Source organism: Trachemys scripta, chromosome 6 (assembly GCF_013100865.1).
Source record: "Trachemys scripta elegans isolate TJP31775 chromosome 6, CAS_Tse_1.0, whole genome shotgun sequence".
Taxonomy (NCBI): Eukaryota; Metazoa; Chordata; order Testudines; family Emydidae; genus Trachemys; species Trachemys scripta.
This window is the reverse complement of record NC_048303.1, coordinates 47,165,465-47,187,688: the sequence shown is the minus strand read 5'-3', so window position 1 is coordinate 47,187,688 and position 22,224 is coordinate 47,165,465. Positions and strand designations below refer to the sequence as shown.

Sequence of the window (22,224 nt, the reverse complement as noted above, 5' to 3'; positions counted from 1 at the left end):
CGATTTCCCTGCTTCCTTGCTGCTGTGAGCTACCTACAGTACCTCCATCCTCATCTTCCTCGTACCCCGAACCCTCTTCCCTGTGGTTTCTCCAGTGAGGGAGTCATAGCACACGGTTGGGGTAGTGGTGGCTGCACCCCCTAGCATGGCATGCAGCTCCGCGTAGAAGCGGCAAGTTTGCGGCTCTGCCCCGGACCTTCCGTTTGCTTCTCTGGCTTTGTGGTAGGCTTGCCGTAGCTCCTTAATTTTCACGCGGCACTGTTGTGCGTCCCTGTTATGGCCTCTGTCCTTCGTGGCCTTGGAAACCTTTTCTAATATTTTGCCATTTCTTTTACTGCTACGGAGTTCAGCTAGCACTGATTCATCTCCCCATATGGCGAGCAGATCCTGTACCTCCCGTTTGGTTCATGATGGAGCTCTTTTGCGATCCTGGGATTCCATCACGATTACCTGTGCTGATGAGCTCTGCGTGGTCACCTGTGCTCTCCATGCTGGGCAAACAGGAAATGAAATTCAAACGTTCGCGGGGCTTTTCCTGTCTACCTGGTCAGTGCATCTGAGTTGAGAGTGCTGTCCAGAGCGGTCACAATGAAGCACTGTGGGATAGCTCCTGGAGGCCAATAACGTCGAATTCCGTCCACACTACCCCAATTCCGACCCGCTTTTATCGCTAATCCCCTCGTCAGAGGTGGAGTAAAGAAACCGGTTTAAAGGGCCCTTTAAGTCGAAAGAAAGGGCTTCGTCGTGTGAACGTGTCCAGGCTTAATTCGATTTAACGCTGCTAAAGTTGACCTAAACTCGTAGTGTAGACCAGGCCTGAGTAATACCGGTATGCATAAAATGAAGTGAACTATAATTAAATATTTAAACCCATATTACACTTCCTTGGATAGTCAAATTCGTTTTCACTTTTTAAAATTTCACTTTTTAAAAATTCATGGATAATCAGCATGCAGAAGTGAACACGGCCTGATTTACAAAACCCTTGCAAAGAATTCAGCTTCACAATTTAAAAAAAATACAGTAAGACATATTAAGGATCTTGTTTGAACTAACAAACTGTCTTGAACCATCTCATTGTTCCTAATTATTGCGGAAGTCTGAACAAGGATTAATTTAATAGAACATTCATACTAAGGGCCTGATCTTGCAGTAATTAAGTGGAAGTTTTGCCCAAGATGGGACTGAAATATTGACAGCTGGAAGGACTGACAGCAGCACTAGAAAAGCCTTGATACCCTAGGGAACAGATTAAAAAAATAAATACACCTCTATCCCGATATAACGCGGCCCGATATAACATGAATTCGGATATAACGCGGTAAAGCAGCGCTCCGGGGGGCGGTGCTGCACACTCCAGCGGATCAAAGCGAGTTCAATATAACGCGGTTTCACCTATAACGCAGTAAGATTTTTTGCCTCCCAAGGACAGCGTTATATTGGGGTAGAGGTGTACAGTTAACTTCAGTAACAGAAATATAGTGGATCTATACATGTTCATAAACCCTATTTTCCAATTCTATACTAGGTTGCAAAATGACAAATTTAATAAAATTATTGTCTTTCAGTCTATTTTATTTATACTAATTACAGTTTTTAAAAACTGACAGATGTATGCAAAAGAAATTGCATCTATGTTATTCAGGCAAATGTGGAGGCAACTTCAAGCCTTGCAGTGTGTAAATCTTCCATCTTTACCTTTATTGCATTGTTGAGGCTGCCACCCAGTTGTCCAGCCCAACGATAAGGTCACATCCGGGCAGAATGAAGTTACAGTGTCTAGAAATCTTTTTGCATCCACAACAGTGTTACTTCCATTAGGTCCAGGGAGAATGTCTGCATTAATCCAAACAGGTCGCCTCAGATGCAACTTTATGCCTTCAAGAAGCATCATAGAGGGCTTCACCGCTGCTAGACTGTAAAGATAAACACACTATCAGCAAGACAACAGATTCCTAGTGATATGATGAGAAAAAATACAATACACACACAAACACACACTCTATTGAAACTGTTTCTACAAGCTGGGGCTAGTTCAGGCCAGGGCCGGCTTTAAGCCGATTCGCCTGATTCCCCGGAATCGGGCCCCACACCTTAGGCGCCTTTTTAATTATTATTTTTTTTTAATTTACATCTTCCGTGGCCCCGCTCCCCTGGCCAGAGTGCCGGCCGGAGCGCGGCAAGCCCTGCGGTCCCCCCACTGTTGCGGGTGGAGCTCCAGCCAGAGCGCGACAGCCCTGCGGCCCCTGCAGGAGCGCGGCAAGCCCCGCAGCCCTGCTCTTGCGGCTGGAGCTCCGGCCGGAACACGGCAGCCCCGTGGCCCCGCAACCCCGGCCGGAGCACGGCTGCCCCATGGCCCCGCGACCCTGGCCGGAGCGCCGCAAGCTCCACGGCCCTGCTCTCCCAGCTGGAGCTCCGGCCAGAGCGCGGCAGCCCCACAGCCCCGCGACCCCCCTCCCCTGGCCGGCAATCCGAAGTGCCGCCAATGACTGGGAGCGCCGTCCGGTGAGTACAAGTCCCAGGAATCGGGCTCCGCACTTGCTAAAGCCGGCCCTGGTTCAGGCAATGCTGTTAATCAGCTGCTGGGGACCCCCTGTTTATGAGGTCCCATCCCAATCCTATCCAGATTACAAAGCTCATGTGGGTAAAGTTTATGCCTCACTGTTGCATGGTATGGAGTATGGAATGCTTCATGCTCACTGAGAGCTCTGGGGTGAGTTGCCTGATAAATCAAGATGTCTTCCTTTTCTTTTCATTGTGCCCTGGTTGAGATTCCCACCTTCTCCTATTTAATAGGACACCTCCACCTACTATTTCTCTGTCTAACTCGCAAACATGTATACCTTCTCTCTTCCTTTCCCCATTTGGCATATTTAAGACAGATGGATGAGAAATGTCACAAGCAATCTTGGATACTGCATCTGAAGGATCTATTTTCTTTGCTTTGCAGGGGCTCCAAATGTCCCTGAACTAACACTGCTACAAGCTTCTGAATCCAAAAGATAAACATCAGGCATCTCAGAATATACTTTAAATGCTTGCAGATTTCCCAAGACAAAAGGGAAGAAATTTTTTCTCCCTAGAAACACTTCATAGGTGGAACTTCTGCCTGCCTCTTCCTGTTCTTACCTTAATATTCCAAGCTCTTGGAATTAAGCGGCACATAAGACCCAAACTGATATTATTTGTATTATCGTAGTGCCAGGAGCCCTACTCATGGACCAGCACCCCATTGTGCCACCACAATGCCAGTGTCCAAAGACAGCATAAAAAGTGGGATTATATGGTCAATCATGCTGATGGAGCGGATTAAAAAGAGAACCAACAGGAGTAATACTCAAACGTTTTCTGTATATATACACACACTGTACAGATCTCTAATACTGGAACAGCTTTATTACTCCTGGGGGAATTCTGCATCACTGCGCATGTGCAGAATTCATGGCCCCTGCCGATTTCTTTGCTTACCCGCAGAAAAATGACTTCTGATGGAGAAGCAAAGGGAAGCTGCAAAAGCGGTCATGCGCCCACTCCCTGGCAGTGTAGACAGGTTTGTTTGGGCACCCAGAGCAGCCGGTAGAAATGTAAATCACCAGCGGGGTGGGGGGGGGCTGGGTAGTCATGTGAGAGAGAGAGACAGACAGACACACACACACACTCTTGAGTGAGTGTCCCTCTCACTCGCTATTGCAGCACTCTTGGCATGGAGGGGCAGGACTTTGGGGTATTTCTGAAGAGGTAGGTCTGGGGCAGGCTCTGTTCCCTCAGGCAGAAGAGAATGTAGCAGCCTGCCTGCTTAATGAATTGTTCCCATTGTTTTTAGTGAATCCTCCAGGAGTATAAAACAAGTGAGAAATTTTAAGACTCCTTTACATTGCCAGAGTGGTATAAAGTAGCCTTACTGTAAAGAACAGTATGGCCTTATAAATGCTCATGGTGCTATAGTGATTAGAACTGTGCTCTGTGAACTGTTTGCTACTGACCTTCCTGGAGATGGTCAGGAGCCAGTATAAATTGTGAATTTGAGTCCCCAGCCTTCACTTGTTCTTCCCTTGCCTATGATGTAACACTTAAGCATGTGACTGCATATATTTGACTAATAATTAGAAGTAAAGTGTCAATACTAGCTATATTACTATTAGACAGAGGGGGTTTGGGGATTTCCTCCGATGCTCCCCACTCCCATTCTCCATCCACTGTATTGTAATTTAAATTACCAAAATAATTGAAACCAGCTGGATTATATCACATTTTTTTGACAAAAATATGCAGAATTTTAAAATACTGTGGGCAGAATTTTTATTTTTTTGGTGTAGAATTCCCCCAGGAGTACTTTTTCCAAAGAGCTACTGTCCAAAAGAGCAGCTTCTCTCATGTTACCGTCCTGGCTGTGCTTGTATTGCGTGATTGTATTTTTTAAATGTTTTTATACCGCAACATTATTTTAAAACCTTTTTGTAAAACATTGCATTTGACTGAAAACTTGTTTTGGCTTGGAAAAAGAAGAGTGAATTGAAAATGAGTTAACTATATATATATTTAAAAAAAAAAAAAAACTACTACACTTTCCCCTTCCTTCTCCGTTTCTGGCTGACACCTACAAAGTCTATAACAATAAAAGACTTTAGCCTTTCATGTATTCTATATATTCATAAAAACATAAAATCTGTAAATGTCAAGATATAGTTCTATTATTAAGGACAAAAAGATATAAACAGCAATTTACAACTGTCCTTCAAGTTTTGCATTTCTATTGCACATTTGATCATGGCCTTCAAAATGTGGGGGTGGAATTGCCATATAGATTGTAAAAACAGCTACTGTGAATGCATATTAAGGCACAAGTGTCTGGAATTTTCCATCAGAAAATTATTCCAATGGAAAATTTCCAGCCAGCTCTACTGATTACTACTCCCATTTTTTTCCAGTGCTGGACAGGTTTTCGCCTTTGCTTGCATGTTAGTTGAGCTGACACTTAGAAGAGTTGTCAGCTCTATATCTTCTAATGTACTTTTGTTGAACCATGCAATGCCTGTGTTCTATCCATCTACCCTTTTCCTCATAATGAAACCAATAGGAATACCAAACAGGAGAGGTGAAAGAATGACATCACTTTCTATGTTGACACATTTGCTCAAGCCAGTGTTTATTTTAACTGTGCTTGTTGCCCCTTGCTATAAAGCCATGTTGATGTGATATGCCAAAAAATTAACAACAACATTCAAGATGCATCAGCCAACCAGGACCAGGGCAGTCTAGCCTAGTGGTCAGAGCGGGCATCAGGAACCAAGTACTAGAGTCAGAGCTGTAGTTGGAAGCTGGAGCCAAGGGCCAAACTGGAGGCCAGAGCCAAGGGTCAATCTGGAGTTGGTAATCAGAAGCCAAAGCCACAGGTCAAGGAGGAAGTCAGGAACTGGAGCTAGCAGAATAGCAGGCAAGGAAGGGTTCAAGGCAGCGGAAGGACAGAGGCAATGCTGGGGCAGCAGGAACAAGGTAACACAGGAGCAGGTACAGTAGGGTGACCAGATGTCCCAATTTTATAGGGACAGTCCCGATTTTTGGGTCTTTTTCTTATATAGGCTCCTATTACCCCCCAGCCCTGTCCCGATTTTTCCCACTTGCTGTCTGGTCACCCTAAGGTACAATGATGTGCATGAGCACTGAGCAGCCAGCAAACTCCTGCTGGCTTAAAAGCAGGTGTGAGGCTCTGTACCTCAGAGGAACACCCAACACCCTCATGTTCATCTTTATAAAATGATTGTGTGGTATCCAATGCAAAGTTTGTCATGTTGACTGTTTTCGGAAGGTTCATGCTGCACTGAGCATGGCTGTTATAGTAAGGTTATAATTTCATGTATATAGTTATGAGGCTGAAAATGTATCCTCATGGCTTAAAGCAAGCCCATGCAAAAACTCTCTAACAGAGAGGCAGTTCACGCCTCATTGGGGAATGCATGGGACAAACCCAGCCCAGCCTCACAGGAACCAAGGACACTGGCTTAGGCAGCAACAAAAGAATCTGTTGGACTCTCAAGGGAGTACCCCCCTTCCTCTGGTCATTTTGGAACTGCGATGAGGTAATGCTCCCCTGACGCTGAAGGGGGACAGGGGGGCAAAGCCAACAGGGAAGAAAGGACATGATAAAAGGGAGAGACATTTGCCATGCTCTCTCTGTCTTTTATCAAAGGAAGGGGGTGACTCCCTCGAGAGTCCAACAGATTCTTTTGTTGCTCCAATCAGGTAATCTGGTGCAGGCCACATATACTGATAAGGCTGCCTGGAGATTAGCTCTGCTGCAGGCCATAATTTCTGACAAGATGTTCCAGAGTTAATCACAATAGAAACTGTCAAATGCTTTCTTAAAAATCTATGCAGTTTATGATGAGTGGTTTTTGCCATTCGATACTTTCTTCAATTAATCTAGGTGAAAATCTGGACTACACGTGATCTCCTGGATCAAAATCCACCCTGCTTTTCCCTTAGCTTTGCCTTAGCTGTTTCCTTTAGTACTCTTGGGGGAATTCTGCGCCACAGCACATGCGCAGAATTCATGCCATGCACATAATTTTTTTTTCCTCCGCAGAAAATACATTCTGCCAGAGAGGTGCTGCAGTTATGCCTTTTGCCCATCAGAGGCTGCTGTGGTACCAGAACAGAGAGCAGCTGCTCCCGGGCCAGAGCAGCCTCAGCTGCAGATCGGAAAGAGAAGAGGTTGTGTTCCTCACAGTGCCCTGCTTGGGGACCAGGTCAGGAGGCCTGGGATATGGGAGGATGGACAGCATGGGGCACATGGGGCTGCTGGGGGGGAGGGGTCACAGACTAGGGGTCAGAAGGGCTAGTGGGGGAGACAGACTGGGACAAGGGCTGAATGGAAGTGAGGGTGCAGGAACACATGGAGATGGGGAAAGAGGAGCAGCTGAGTGGGGGTGCAAGGACACATGGGGACGGGGGCAAATGTGCCTTACTGAATGAGAGAGGCTAAGGGTCAGCCATGATCTGCATGGGGGAGGCTCCGTAACAATCCTCCCACCCCAAAAAAATCTGTTTCATACTTCTCCCACCCACTCCCAACAACCCTCCAGGTTCTCACCTAGACTCGTTCCCAGCAATTTACTTCCCTCTCCCTCAGCTCCTCAGTTATCCCTGACTCCCACAAGCCTTTGCACTGCTTCTGAAGGTGTGAGAAATATATTTCTATATTTCAGAGTAGCAGCCATGTTAGTCTGTATCCGCAAAAAGAACAGGAGTACTTGTTGCACCTTAGAGACTAATAAATTTATTAGAGCATAATCTTTCGTGGGCTACAGCCCACTTCTTCGGATGCATATAGAGTGGAACATATATTGAGGAGATATATATACACACATACAGAGAGCATGAACAGGTGGGAGTTGTCTTACCAACTCTGAGAGGCCAATTAAGTAAGAGGAAAAAAAACTTTTGAAGTGATAAAATGTAGAAACTCGGAAATCCTGAGATAGATTCCAGATTCTGAAATGGATTATTTCTAGTGGTTATTTGTCCTTCTACCCTTCAGCCCAGCCTCTGGTTACGAACAGAGACACACAATCTCTCCAGACCCCAGATCCCCCCCACACTCTCTGTCTATCCACCCCACCATCCTGACTTTTGTGTCCTACCCTCTCAGCTCCTATACACCACATGACTCCTGCACTCTTCTGCTCCTATCCCCATGGACCCTCTGCAAGTGCCTCCATCCCTCCTTATATACACCCCTCTCCTATTAAATATCACCCCCCAAAAATCCCCATTAGCCCCAGAAAACCCTTCCCTACCCTCCTCAAATATTCCCCCTCCCATATTGAGACCCAGCACCCCCCCATCAGTCCCAGTGGCCCCTCCCCTAACCCACCTTATATATTCTCCCTCCCACACTGAACCCCAACACCCCATCTAGCCCCTCTCCTCCAGTGGGGTGGGAGGTCCTGAGGTGGGGAGTCGTGTCCTACCACTCGATGAGTGGCCCTTTGGAAGGGTGACCAGGCCAAATTTAAATGAGTAGCACTGTGACCATGGACTGGGTTGCAATGCCCAGAGCAGGGAACTGGCCGCAGACCTGCAGGACAGGAGCTGCTGCTGTATGGTCAGTTTTTTATTTTATGTTGGTTTTAAAGGTTCTTCTCCTTTCTGTGCGTTACTTTGCATTTGTGAAAAACGTGGGGCTTTACCAATCAGTATTTGTACCAGGCTAGTTACCCCTTCACCTCCATGCTGCCTGAATGCCAGTGGGGTTGAGTCCGCTTTGAGAGCCCTAGGGCGAAAGTCTCTCTGATCTCAGCTCCAGTGCCTGATGCAACAGCGGCCCCTAGTAGCCAGAAGGATAAATTGCAGGGAAAATCCTGCACCTGCATCCCTAGGTTGAAGCATGCTCACTACAGACGGAATCTTTGAAGAATGTTAACAGTCTCTAACGAATCTTCACTAAGCATGTGCAAACTGCAATTTCCAGAAGCTTACAACTTAATCAAATTTGAGTGGATTTTCACAGGAACAGCAAAAGATACATCCTTCACATAAAAGCAACCCACTGTTAAATTGCAAATCCGTGCTCCAAAGCATACAGGCATGAGGACTTCTTGAGGAAAAGGTTGTAAGAATTATTTAACAACTTTTTCCCCTAATCTCATTCTCCAAAACAGCTAATTTGTTCTCAAAACAAAAAACAAACTAACAAAAACAGTAGCCTAAGCTAGATTCCCGGCATGAAAATTTTCAGTCTGAACTGTTAAAGTTTGGCAAAGTTATAAGCAACTGAAAACGAGGTATTATAATGGAAAGTGCTAGGCAACCTTACTTACTGGTGATGCTACCAAATCTGCCATATGCAATAATTACTATACAATATTTTAAAATACAGTAACTGTTTATTGCATATGCAATATTATTGGTAGTCTAAAATATTTTAAAGCCTTGGGACCAACAGCTTCACTGCATCCATTACTAAAAATAAGTTGTGTTTGAAAAATAGTTCTCTGGTGCACACATTCATCAAAAGAAACCACACACACAAAAAAACACAACAGAGTGTTGGTACTGTTTGGGATTAATCATTTCTGATGGTACTGTATTTCATTGCCAATTATTATGTTTGATTGTATTTCACCATTCAGTAATGCATACATTATAGTAAAATGTATTGTTAGTAAAAGTTCTGTAAACAGAAGTTTGCCCTACAATGGGCAGCACCAACACACAACCAGTTGGTGGTAACTATTAATAAATAATAATGCAGAATCCTTGTGAATCTTTTTGTAGAGGAGCGGACTTCACCCCTGTGGCACCTCCTGCTGGTTACTTCCAGGAATTAGCTCTTCCAGCATCCAAAGCGCCCCCTGCAGGCTGGTGATCCGCCTGTCCTCTGGCCCCCATGTCTCTCCCAGGGACCCTGGTGCTCTTATCCCAGGGTTCTGCCTCCTGCAGTACCCCACAGTCTTACTGGGTTTCCCCACCCCAGGGGAACCCCCACTCCCTATCCCCACGTCGCCTCAGTCATGGCTACTGCCAGTCTCCGTTTAGCCCCCGCGCCCTGGGGCAGACTGCAGTCTATCAGCTGATCATCATAGGCAACATGGGGTTTGGACTGGCTGCCTTTACCCACCCTCCAGCTGCCCCTCTGCAAGTCCAATACCTAGGTAGGCCTAGGACTAGGCCCTGCAGCCTGGGGAATTGCTGGCCTAGGGCTTCCCAGCTCCTAAGGCCTTTCCCCAGCCCTGCCTCACTCTAGGTTCCCTGGGTGAGATCCCCAGCAGCCAGGCCTGTCTCCCTCTCCAGTCAGCTGCTTCTGGCTTCCCAGGCCTTCTTATAAGGCCCAGTTCCTTAGTTTGGGGCATGGCCCCAGCTGCAGCCACTTCCCCAATCAGCCACGGTTTTACTCCCTTTCGCAGCCCCAGTCCCAGCCCTCTGCAGGGCTTTTCCAACCCTTTCAGGGCTGGAGCCGGTGTTCACCCCGCTACACTTTTACATACCTCTTAAAATCCAGCTTGATGCCTTTTTTAGTGTTCACAATCTCATTTAGCCACGCCTGCAATGTGTTGTCACTGTTTGTTTCAGGAGGATGAGCCATGATTGGTTCACCATTTCCTTCTTCACCACAAAGAAGAATATCTGCTTCTACCATATGAGCAGCACCTGTTCATTTAAAACATTAATATTGTGACATATCCAGATCCCCAACTTTTCAGATTTTGTGCGTGTGTATTATATATTACACACAAAAACAACATTAAAATAACATTATAAGGTGGCAAAGTTAAGCACTCCAAAGTTAGGAAATGCCAGAATTAGGGTTGCCTGTAGGGATGATGTACACACAGTCTAGTCAACACTAAAAGTTGTGAGGGGATGGAGCATTCTCAGTTACTCTGTGAAGACAGTGTATGCTCAGTCAGTCACAAATAGGAGCTATGAAGGGATGGAGCATTCTTAGTCATTCTGTGAGTATGGTGCATGTGCAGTCTGGTCAGCACTAGGACCTAGAGGGGATGGAACATACTCAGTGAAGATAGAATTTTAGGAGATTTTAGCGGCTAAACTTTAAGAAGTCTCTACTAAACCTGTGTGAACTGCAGTTTTTCAAAGGCTTATAACTTTGCCAAATTTGCATGGATTTTCACCCAGAAACAGAAAAGGCATCTCTCTCATAAGGCCATTCCCCTACCAAATTTCAAACTCCTTCTACACAGTATGGGTGTGCCAGAGTTTCTCAAAGAAAAGGTCTCCAGATTTTTTTAATTTTTAATTTAAAATAATTTATCTTTCCTTAGCCCCATTCTCATAACTGACTGAACCATCCTGGCTGAAAATTTCCAAAACAATTCAGCCTGAGACAGATAGCCAGCACGGAGAACTTCAGCCCAAATGTTAAAAACAGCAAAGTTATACGAAAAGGAAAACAGGATCTTATAAAGGAAAGGGTCGGGCAATCTTAAGAGGCAGCCCCAACTATAATACATATATATATGCATATATATTCATGCACACACACATATTTTAAGTTACTTAGATTTAAAAACTTGAGACATAATATGAGACATAACTTTACTTTCAGTAGGCAGCAGAGTAGCTGAGTTACCTATTTTCCTAATTCCTTTACAAATCAAATTAAATTCCACTGGAAACAAAACCTAATAATTTGAGGTAATTAAATTTTCATGAAAGAAAAAAACAAAAAATGCAGTTCAGAGCTTCTAAGAAAGATTATCCAATATATTCACATTAAAATATTTTAAACATTTATTTTAAAAAGCAATAGAAGAAGATGATCTGTTAATATAAAACCATAAATCCTTGGAACCCTAGACTGTTTTGGAAACATGGAGTCACCAGATTTTGCAGTGTAACTGATCACTATCAACTGAGCCAAAAGACCAAGATCACCACTGTCACTCCAAAAAAATGAATGAAGCCTATTGGCAGATGTTTTTGTATTCTCCAATATCTTGATGGGAATAATAGATTTTGGTGACATTTTGGGTAGTTATCTGCATCCGTGTATCATAGAATAGCTCACACAAGTTCAATTCAAGTGTGCAAAATCAAAATTCTTCAACCATTGTTCTTCATTGTTGGCAGATATCAAGTGAACTCAGGAGTGGATTCAATATTAAGACTGGAACTATTCACATAACTACAGAAATGCCCCACTTTGGTCAGATCTTCTTGGGTATATATGTATCTGTCACCACAAAAGGAACATTGGACTTATTTCATCTAAATGCACTGTTCACATACATAAGTAGAATTTTGGACAGTGGCTTATCTGCCAGCAATGAGGACTGACCAGTTTGCACTTTGAAAGTTCCACTCAAGGTCTGTTAATAAATGACATCCTAAACTGGATAGGGACAAAAACAGGGTGGTCGCTTAAGAGAGGACAACAGAGAGTAGTTGTTGATTTAGTGAGACAAAATAACTGGTTAGCAATTATTAAAAATTAAGCAGAAAAAAATCAGGTGAATAGTCATAGTCAATGACATCTTGAAATGTACTATGCTACTTCAGCTCATGACAAAGGTACAAGTTATTTTTGGATGCAGCATTCACCAGCTGTTCACCTGCAAGACTGTTAAGTTTGTGCCTTCAATAGACGTGAATACATCACTTAAGAAGACAGCCTGGGTGACGGACTATTAATTAAACTAAAACTAAAAACTATTAATTACCATATCCATTCTTGTGCTTTGTCAATAGGGTGACAGCACAATTAAGCTAACTTTTATGGTCACAACAGAGACACATTCTACATTTAATAGCCAAGTCTCAACATCCTTACAAATGTGGATGGCAGTTCAGTATGTGGGGTAACGATCTTGATAACAGTTAAATCACTTGCATTTGGCAGATGTGCTTCTTGGGGTGTAAAATTATCAAAGTACTAATTTAGGAGACAAATAAAGATTGTTTCCCCAAAAGAACCAAACTGAGTACATGCTTTCCACAAATCCAAATGGAATTTAATTACATCTTAACTTTGGACACTGAAACACTTTATTCTATGTTATGTCACCAAACTAAGATTATAGCATCATAAAAATATTTTATGTAAAAACAATGATAGATAGATTCGTTTTCCAAAATACACATACAATACTTACTTTGTATTGCCTCTTTCATTTGTGATTTATTGTTTGCTGCATGATACCAGATAATTTCTGCTCCATCTCTGGTTTTAATCTGGTTAGCGTTCAGAAAATAATCCAATACATTTCCACTCCAAGTTCCTATGTCAATAATATTTAAAGTAAGTATACTGCATACATGAAGAAAAGTTTTAAATACTTTCTTACCATTGCAACTGGAAAAGGAAGAAAGACATCAGACAAGAGAATAAGTAGATGCCTTTCCAATCCTGCTGTAAAAAACACAATCAACACACTACATGAAGTCCAAATTCAACTTCTTCCTGGGGATTTAGTTTACTAGCAAAGAAAATAAAATAAAAACCTTCTCCCGGTCTTGGCTGTTCCTAAGGTTCCTCCCAAAAGACTACTCAGTCCTCATCTTTAATCTTCTCTTTTCATGACAGTAGCGTAGCTAGGAGGGGGAGCAGGGCAGCGGCCGCTCCCCCACTAAGCACAAATGACGCCTTGTCAATTTCTTGGCGCCTTTTTAATTTTTACTTACCCGGAGGGAGCAGGGAGAGCGATCAAAAAAAAAAAAAAAAAAAAAAAAAAGGCGTCACCAGCTGTGGCGCTTTTACTCACCCGGCGGCACTTCAACGGCGTGCAGCGGGATCTTCACTTGCTCCATGGGTCTTCGGTGGCATTTCAGTGGTGGGTCCTTCAGTGCCGCCGAAGACTCGGAGCGCCACCGGGTGAGTAAAAGCACCGCAGCAGGTGGCGCCTTTTTTATTTTGATCGCTCCCCGTTCCCTCCACCTGGCTACGCCCGTTTCATGGTGTAATTTGCACTGCTCTTATAAACAGTGAAGTAGCACGTAACTTGCTAACTCTGCTCAATAAATTAGCAGGATTAGCAGCTACTAACAAACATCGTGGGTGTGTGACGTCTTGGACAAACTTTATTTGAGTTTAATATCTTGGGAGTCCATTGTATTAAAAATGCTGTTGTCTGTGTGTTACTGAGGGATTGTATGTATTTCCACAGAAATTGGCTGGGAACTGCAGCCAATGGGAGCTGCAGGGGCTGTGCCTGCAGGCAGAGGCAGCACATGGAGCTAGGAGCTGAGGGAGGGGAGTTCCTGTCGCCCTTCCGGGGAGCCCCCCAGGTAAGCACCACCCTGTACCCCATCCCCAAGCCTGAGCCCCAAACTCCTACTTCTGGGAGGTGGGGGGGCCCTGAGACTGCCCCAGCAGCAGCTGGTGCAACTGGCTCAGGGGGTGCTCGAGCTGCTCAGGCGGCTCCTGGGCCAGCCACACGGGCCACTGCAGAAATCACGGAGGTCACGGAATCTGTGACCAACACGGAGCCTTACTTATGACTGTGACAATTACATTACTGTACCATCTCTGAGAAGTGAGGCAGACTTACTTATGCAGTCTGTCTTTTGCTGGGAAAAATCACAGTATAGTCACGGAACTGTGCAATATCCTGGTCAGGAGGGAGAGAGATGCAGGTTTCCACCCAAGAAAGGCAACAGCTAGGGAGCTAGAAGCCTAAGAATAGGTGCCCTTGCTGAACCACTAAGGGGAAACACAAATTCCCCTGAACTGTGACAAGTAAAGGCTGTTTGTTACAGGGAGGAAGTGAGAGAGGAGCTAAAATATACGGGGGGGGGGGGGAAGAGGGGAAGAGAGATTGAGCGGAAAAGATTGCTATTGAAACCAAAATTCCCATTTTCCCATTTATCCATAATTCTATAATACTCTCTCATCTGTTGTTGTCTCTTCTTCTGCTTTCTGTAGAGGGCACATTCCTCTCAACCATTGGCAGGAAAATGATGGCATAATAGGTTCCGTACTACAGAGATTTTAAGTGTAACTATAAAATCTCCCTGGTTTTATAGGTGCTTCAGTTGCCCTTATGATCCTCACCATTATGGCATCTTTCTTTCATTCACCTGAACTGTGTTAATCTATTCTTCTAGCATCACCCTAGAAGCATCAGGTAGTAAATTCTGATCATTGTCCCACTGTTACAATGTACTTCCCATTAGACCTCTGCTTGGGACTATTTTTAATCCCACACCCACTGTTATGCCAGAGGGTCCCACTGCAGGGCTCACTAATCCCATACAGGGCTCTACTTACCCTACAAATTCCCTGTTGATTCAGCAGGAAACAAAAATCTGATAAACACAGATAACTCTTTTCAAATTAAGTTAAGGGTGCAGTCTCCCAATCTGAGGGCATATTATCTTTCAAGAGTGAGAGTTTTTAAAAACAAACCACCTGATGTAGAGTTTAGTTGCATTTCTCAAATAAGGCACCAAAACTATTTTCATTTTGCCACCTGGATATACCAGCCCACCATCTTCCTGATGTATATCTACTATCAAAACTGCAACAAAGAATGCTCATTTTAGAATTTGTTTCATATATATAGAGCCCTGCAAATCATGGATATCCATTTTATATCCACAGACCATTTTTGTGGATCAGATGCAGACACAAATTTTGTATCTAGAGCCCCACAAATCTGTGGAGATCTGCTTTATATCCATGGACTATTTTTGCAAATGCAGATACAAATTTTATGCAGGGGTCTACATATATAGATCTTAGATACTAAGTGTGATGATTTGCCAGCATGCTAACTGATGTTTTTTTCACTAAACTGTTCTCATATGATTGGGGGATGATGTCTGTGAAAGTAACATGCTAACTTTGTCTAATGACACGTGGATAATTGGCTGGCTATTATAGGGCTCTACTCTTAATGAGGAACGAGAGATGACTGCCTGTATTCAGTGCATTCTGCCTCAAGCAGGAACTCATAGAATCCTTTTGTGTGTCCTGTGTAAACAAGGCTGTAAAGCAGCACACCACTGTACTATTAAGACATTCTAGTTTTTCTGATCACTAATAAAATTGGACTGTTACAGATGGGTCAGATAGTTTGGGTGCCTTGTTTGAGAACTGCAATCCTGAGTTTATATTTTCTTCAGATCTCAATATTTGTGCAAAGTAAGCCACGCTCACACTGCTGAGTTACCTGCAACTTCACTTCACCGCCACAAAAATTCAGTAAGAAAATTTCTTTAGCATGGAAATGGGGAGCAAAGAAATCTGGGGGGGGGGGAGACATTTTCCCCTTCTTGAGGCTGGCTGGAGCAGAGCTTCATTAACATACACCTTTTAAAATCCTTAGAAGGATAGCCATATGGGGCCTGCCAGGAGCATGCCAAGTCCTAGAAACTATAGGAAAATTATCAGGAGCCCTCTCATACTCCAGGATCTATGCTCATGGACTCCAAGGCTAGGTCTACACTACCCGCCTGAATCGGCGGGTAGAAATCGACCTCTCGGGGATTGATTTATCGCATCCCGTTGGTACGCGACAATCGATCCCCGAATCGGCGCTCTTACTCCACCAGCGGAGGTGGGAGTAAGCACCGTCGACAGAAAGCCGCAGAAGTCGATTTAGCCGCCGTCCTCACAGCGGGGTAAGTTGGCTGCGATACGTCGAATTCAGCTACGCTATTCGCATAGCTGAATTTGCGTATCTTAAATCGACTCCCCCCTGTAGTGTAGATGTACCCCCAGAGACAGGAAGCTCCCTAGCAGCAGAGGGCAGCAGGCTTTTAGGTGGGGTCTGAGGCACGAAGTAGAGTGGTCGAGGTAGGGAGCGAAGGGGCAGCTCACGGCTCCCTAGGACAAGACAACCCATGGAAGACACAGGAGCGTTTCCGCCCCTCTAACGCGGCCCGCGGGTTTTTTAACGATGCCCCGCCACCGCCATGACGCAAACGCGCTCAGATTCATGACGTCATGCCACGAAGCAGAAATTCGAAGTTTCTCTCCCCTTATGTATATTCTCCGGTTCCGGCGGGTTTTCCCCGTCATTTAGTCTGGGGGTCGGTTTTCTGCCCTGCCGCTCTGCAACTTGCGTCTACCAGGCCGGCGCCCGCCCGCAGCCAGCGCCTCTGGGCAGAGCCTCTTGCCCGTTCCCCAGTCTGCCGCCCCCAGGAGGCTCGGAATGGGGGTTGGTTACCACCCCAGAGCAACGTACGCAGCGAGCGCCGAGGAGCTGGGCACCGGCGCTGACACCTCAGCGGGTCGGGGCCGTGTGACGGGGTGTCTTCGGGAGGACTGGGCTCAGACGGTGCCTCCGGCGGCTGCACCACTCCCTCGCCCTACCCCCAGCCAAGCCTCCTCGCCGTCGGGCTGAGCCGAACAGCGGGTGGGTCACCGCAGCCCCCAGTACAGCGGCCTGCCCAGCGGGGAGCACCCGGCTCTTACCGAGCTCCCCCTCCATGGCCGGGCGCAGGCGCCTGGGTCCTGCCGGCTTGGTCCTGCCGGCTTAGCCCCGCCTCCTGCGGCCGGGACTCGATTCAGCCTGGGACTCGGGGCGCAAGGAGCCGGGTTTGCTGCCGGACCAGCTCCTGTAGGGCAGCGCAGCACCTCGTGACCGTCTTCCCGGGCGGGGCGCTCTGGAGCTGGTGCGGAGGGACCCGTCTTCCCCCGCGGGAGAAGCGGTTCTTGCTGCTTCCTTCCCAGGTGCCAGGGCCGGAACCCCGCTCAGGGCACATCGCGGCCCGCCCACCCCGGACACGCAGCCGCGCGGTTCGGTGAGGCCCCGCCGGCGGGTGCGGCTGGGGCAGGCCAATGGCAGCAGGGTGGTGGGGCAGGAGGACGGATCAATACCCTAGCCCCCCTGAAGAAGTGAGGTTCTTACCCACGAAAGCTTATGCTCCCAATACTTCTGTTAGTCTCAAAGGTGCCACAGGACCCTCTGTTGCTTTTCCCATTTTTAAACACGCAGTACCGAGCCTGATTTAATGCCTAAACTGCAGCATAATAAATGGGAAACCACCTTCCACGCTTCTCATTGGCAAAACTAAGATGAGTGCCATCACTAACGGAGCTGTGTGAAGTGGCAGAGGCTTTTTATATTAGGGAGTGTTAACACCTTTACAAAACATCCTGTAAACAGAAGGAAAACAATTATAGCGAACGCTTTAGTGTAAAGAAACATGCAGGAATATAATCAAAGCTCTGTGTAAGGTGTGAGACTAGATGTTTCTGGTGCAATTATTAAGAGTAAAATTTATAACTTATCAAACATTAATATTCAAGGAATGGGACAGCTGTACTGTTATGGACATGTGTATTTTGATTGTTGAATAAATAGTAACCAAAGCATCTCATTGTGTTGGGTACATAATTGATGTATTATTTTTTCTCTAGCTTCCTCATTTTGTTGGAACTATTCCTTGAGTTTTTGAACAATTTTTCTTTTGTCTATGAAAAGCCTTCAGTAGTAGAGCTAGTAGTAGAAAAGAGTAATTAATTTCTTTGAAAGGGATCATTTCCACAAGGAAGGTCCTGGAGCACGTAGTAATAAATATCCAACCATTTGTAAAATTTGATTATAAATTGCATCCTAGTAGGCAGACTGGACATGTCCATCAGATGAATAAAACCACCTCTTTCACAATTTCTCCAATATTTATCCCCATTCAATCTGTTTTCTAACATGACCTGCATGACACATTATTGAAACACTATATTAAATGTGCATTCATCATGCAGATGGTGAGGTTGCTGGTCCTCTTTTCCAAATCAAAACTCATTCCTCTAGGGTAACTTATCTATCCAAATCCTATTCTGACCATGTCATAGATGGACATTTCTTTGTTAGGAAAGTTGTCTGCAAAGACAAATTAGTTATATTTTTGTTTCTCACAGAAGCCATCACTTCTATTAAAGTTAGTTCTCTCTATGAAACAATACGTATAGAAAGGTTACTAACCTTGTGCAGTAACTGGAATATTTTGAGAGGTGTGTCCCCATGGGTAGTGTATATGAGCCTTCAAATGGTGATTTTCAGCAGCATTCAGTCGGCACAGGTGCTTTAGCAATTCTTGTGACCCATACTGAGGATGCATAGGGCTATAACAGATAACCAGCCTCAGTTCCTTCTCTACTACACAGTCCCATGGAGACTAAATTCTGAAGCAGAGGGAAAGGAGGGCAGGTAGTGGAGCACTCATAGGAACACAAATATCAAAAAAAAACATTACAGTACAAGGTAACCAACCTCTCTTCATTTGAGTAGTGTCCCTATGGGTGCTCCACTTGATGTGATGCCCATGCAGAACCCTCTGACTGAGATGGGAACTTTGGCACCTGGTCTAGAACTTTACAGACTGAAAAGGTAGCATGGATTGGGGGCAGATGGTTTCACATATTCAGCAGTTGTGGCTCTCAGAGGTCAGTGTGTGTAACCAAAGTGGATTGAAATGGAGATGAATGTTCTTTCCCCTTGTAAAATTCTGTTAATTTGTTTTATTGTCTTCATTTTTAACTTGCACATCATTTCTTTACTGGTTTTGGTATGCAATAAATGTATATTTTTTGGAAATTCATCTTGATTTTATAACATGCTGCAGCTGAAGAGCCTTTAACAAGGAACAGTTTCAGCTCCCAAAACTTAAGTACAATAATAGAATTCAATGGCTGGAAGTCAAAGCTCAATAAAAGTAAAACTGGAAATAAAGTGCAAATTTTTAACAGAGGATAATTAATCATTGGAACAATTTAGCAGGAGATGAAGTTTTTTCCATAAAGTTGGTATTTACATGGAGATTGATTGTTTCTGAATATGCCTTAATTCAGGGATGTCAAACATATAGCCCCAGCCTGTGGACTGGCTCAGGCCCAGAGGACATTTCCCACTGACTTATTGCTCCTTCTTCAATTTACAAAGGCATCCACCACCATGCATTTACTTGCCTTCTTCATGTTGGCTGCTACATTAACCCTCTAGGTCATCTGTTCACAATCCAATACAGCACTGGCTTGCAGGATCGCACTGAACATACCCTCCTCTTTCTCCTCCTTAGGGTCTAGCATTCCAAGCAAGTGGAGGGGCACCCCTCAAGGCTGCAAAGACAGTAGCTACAGATGATACACACACTGATGTATCACTTTCCTTTGTGACTATAAAAGTGAAAGCTAAATTTCACAACTGCCTTTCCTTACTCCTATAAGCATTTTAAATAAGACATGCTTATTGACACGATAGCTTTGGAGCACCCCTGCACATCACAGTTCTCCGTTCTCCAGCCCCAGCCATGACTATGAGCCAGCCAGAACAGGGGTGGGAGGAGGAATGAAGAGAGAGTTGTTCTGTTGCATAAAACAGAATTTCAGCCTTTATTTCCATGAGTATGAATACAGGGTAATGGCACTATTTTCCACAGGAGGCAGCGATTTTAACAAATCTCTCACTCCTGACTTTAAAAAAGGCACTGGTAGCACAGCACCAGGGCCTGTATGCTGCTAGCCTGTTTACTGCAACAGTGCCTGCCAAAGTCCTACCCCACTCTGTGATGAAAGTATCCTTCCAGAGTTAGAAACAAGGCTGTCATCCCTAGAAACTGTCAGGAGAGGACTGCAGAGTACCTCCAATGAAAGTTTTATCAAGATCACTCAGGAGGATACAAGACACAGCCTGTGTACGTGAACAAACTACTCCACACCTCCCATCCCTCAAATTCGACAGGGGAATGACAGGCGGATACCAACTTTACCCCCGTTGTTGTATTGCTACCTTGTCTAGTACAAATAAAATGAAAAGTCTATACCCATGTCCTGCTAAGTTGGAGTGTGGCCAAGCACTATATGTACATTTAAACACTGCGAGGAAAAATGCACACATACACTTACCCAAGGTTCCTTCCACTGCACTGGACTCGTCTGTGCTTGGCCGGTGGGACTGGCTAGACTCTGGTGGAGTCTCAATCAGGTCTTGGCTCACAGCATAGGCATAGTTGGACCCTCACCCTGCTGCAGGTCCCCCATCCTCTTCTTCCTGCTTGCTGTTAACTGCAGAGGTCTCTGTCTCCAGCTCCTCAGAGGGCTCTACAGTAGTCTGCAGGGTGCTGGTGGGGTCTCCGTCAAGTATGACATGCAGCTTGTTGTAAAAATTGGCAGGTCTGTGACTTGGCAGCAGATCGACTGTTGGCCTTTCTGGCCTTGTAGTATGCCCACTGCTGTTCCCCATTGTACCCCCTGACCTGCTTCCCCTGTGAAAACTTTTAGTAAATGTCCATGTTTCTATGACAATTCTCTATCTGTGCCTGCACAGTCTCTTCTCCCCATAGGCTCAGGAGATCCAATACCTCTCATCTGCTCCAAGCAGGAATGCATCTAAAGCATTGAGCCAGCCTAGGCAGTTGAGCACTTGCGCACAAGGAAGAGCTGCTAGGTGTGCTCTCCAAGCTGGGCAATCAGGAAAAGGCATTTCAAAATACAGAAGATTTTTAAAGGGGAGGCTTGGCTTCTGGTTTCTGACCCCCCTGGGCACTGGAGTTCACAACTGTGAGACAGTCAACAGTGAGACAGCTGCTGGAATACTATTGAGGTTGAAAGAGATCACACAGTGTCTACATTTGCACTGTGTCAACCTCAGTAGGTCAACCATGGCTCAACACTATTTGGGAAGGTGGTGTTACTGCGTCACTCTAACGGGGTGCTCACATTGGCCAAAGAAAAATTTCAGTGTAGAGACATACACAGCTAGGTTGATGCAAGGGGACTTATGTCAATATAACTTTCTAGCGTAGACCAGGCCTTAGTTATTTTGGTGTAAGTCTGTGGATTGTCCCCACACAGATGCAAAATAATTAAGTTGGGTTTTATTTGTATCTGTTATTTTGGTGCAAGTTTGCATGTGAAGGAGACTGATGATAAATTGTTAATGATACTTTCCCCATCCTGCAGCACCAGCTTAGGTTGACACACAATTAAGATAAAGGGATGTTTTGTTGGGTAATCCACACTCTCAGTCTCCAGTAGACTGTGCAGAGCTTCAGTTTGTATTCAGTTCACATTTAATAGGGTGTTTTTCATAGGCATTAGGGCTAAAAACAAAAAAAATTAAAGCATAGACTGATTAATCTGATGCTGGAGTGCACGAAGCCCTCTCTGGTCCATTCTTTTATGTCCATCACTGATTATACTACTGCACCTCTCTTAAAAGAGCCTCAGTATTTGGCCAGGAGTCACTTATGTGGTTGTCTTCCAAATCAGGAAAGTTACTATGGGTATGTCTACACTACCCGCCGGATCAGTGGGCAGCGATGGATCCAGCGGGGGTCGATTTATCACATCTAGTCTAGACGTGAAATCAATCCCCGAGCACTCTCCCATCGACTCCTGTACTCCACCACTGCGAGAGGTGCAGGCGGAGTCGACGGGGGAGCAGCAGCAGTCGACTCACCGCAGTGAAAACACCACGGTGAGTAGATCTAAGTATGTCAACTTCAGCTACGTTATTCAAGTAGCTGAAGTTGCATAACTTAGATCGATTCTTCCCCCCCACAGTGTAGATCAAGCCTATGAAACATTTCATGATGGTCCATTTATTTGTTGGTAAGTTACAGGCTATTGTCTACAACTGTATTTGGAAATAAACACAGCAATTCCTTTGGTAAGAACAGTCTATGCTCCAAGTGCAATAGCAGAACTAAGCAGCAAAGAGAAACTTTGAAGACAGAAAAAAATGACAAAATATAGGAAATGTTTGTCAAATATATGTTTTTTGTTTTTAAACAGAAGAACAATGTTATTTTCTCTCA

The 22,224-nt window shown here is 44.9% G+C and overlaps 1 protein-coding gene across 3 annotated transcripts in view; it reads right to left on the bottom strand.

Moving 5' to 3' along the window:
• The window catches only part of FAM151B (family with sequence similarity 151 member B), a 109,664-nt gene extending 92,744 nt beyond the window's left edge, over window positions 1-16,920 (bottom strand). For all 3 annotated transcript variants that reach the window (XM_034773346.1, XM_034773344.1, XM_034773345.1), the window contains exons 1-4: window positions 16,880-16,920; window positions 12,615-12,740; window positions 9,987-10,149; window positions 1,699-1,916 (exon numbers count right to left, since the gene is read on the bottom strand). In XM_034773346.1, coding sequence (XP_034629237.1) covers window positions 1,699-1,916; window positions 9,987-10,149; window positions 12,615-12,740; window positions 16,880-16,895 — 523 coding nt within the window. In that variant the 5' untranslated portion in view covers window positions 16,896-16,920. The remainder of the gene's footprint in view (window positions 1-1,698; window positions 1,917-9,986; window positions 10,150-12,614; window positions 12,741-16,879) is intronic.
• Between the last annotated feature and the right edge of the window lie 5,304 nt (window positions 16,921-22,224).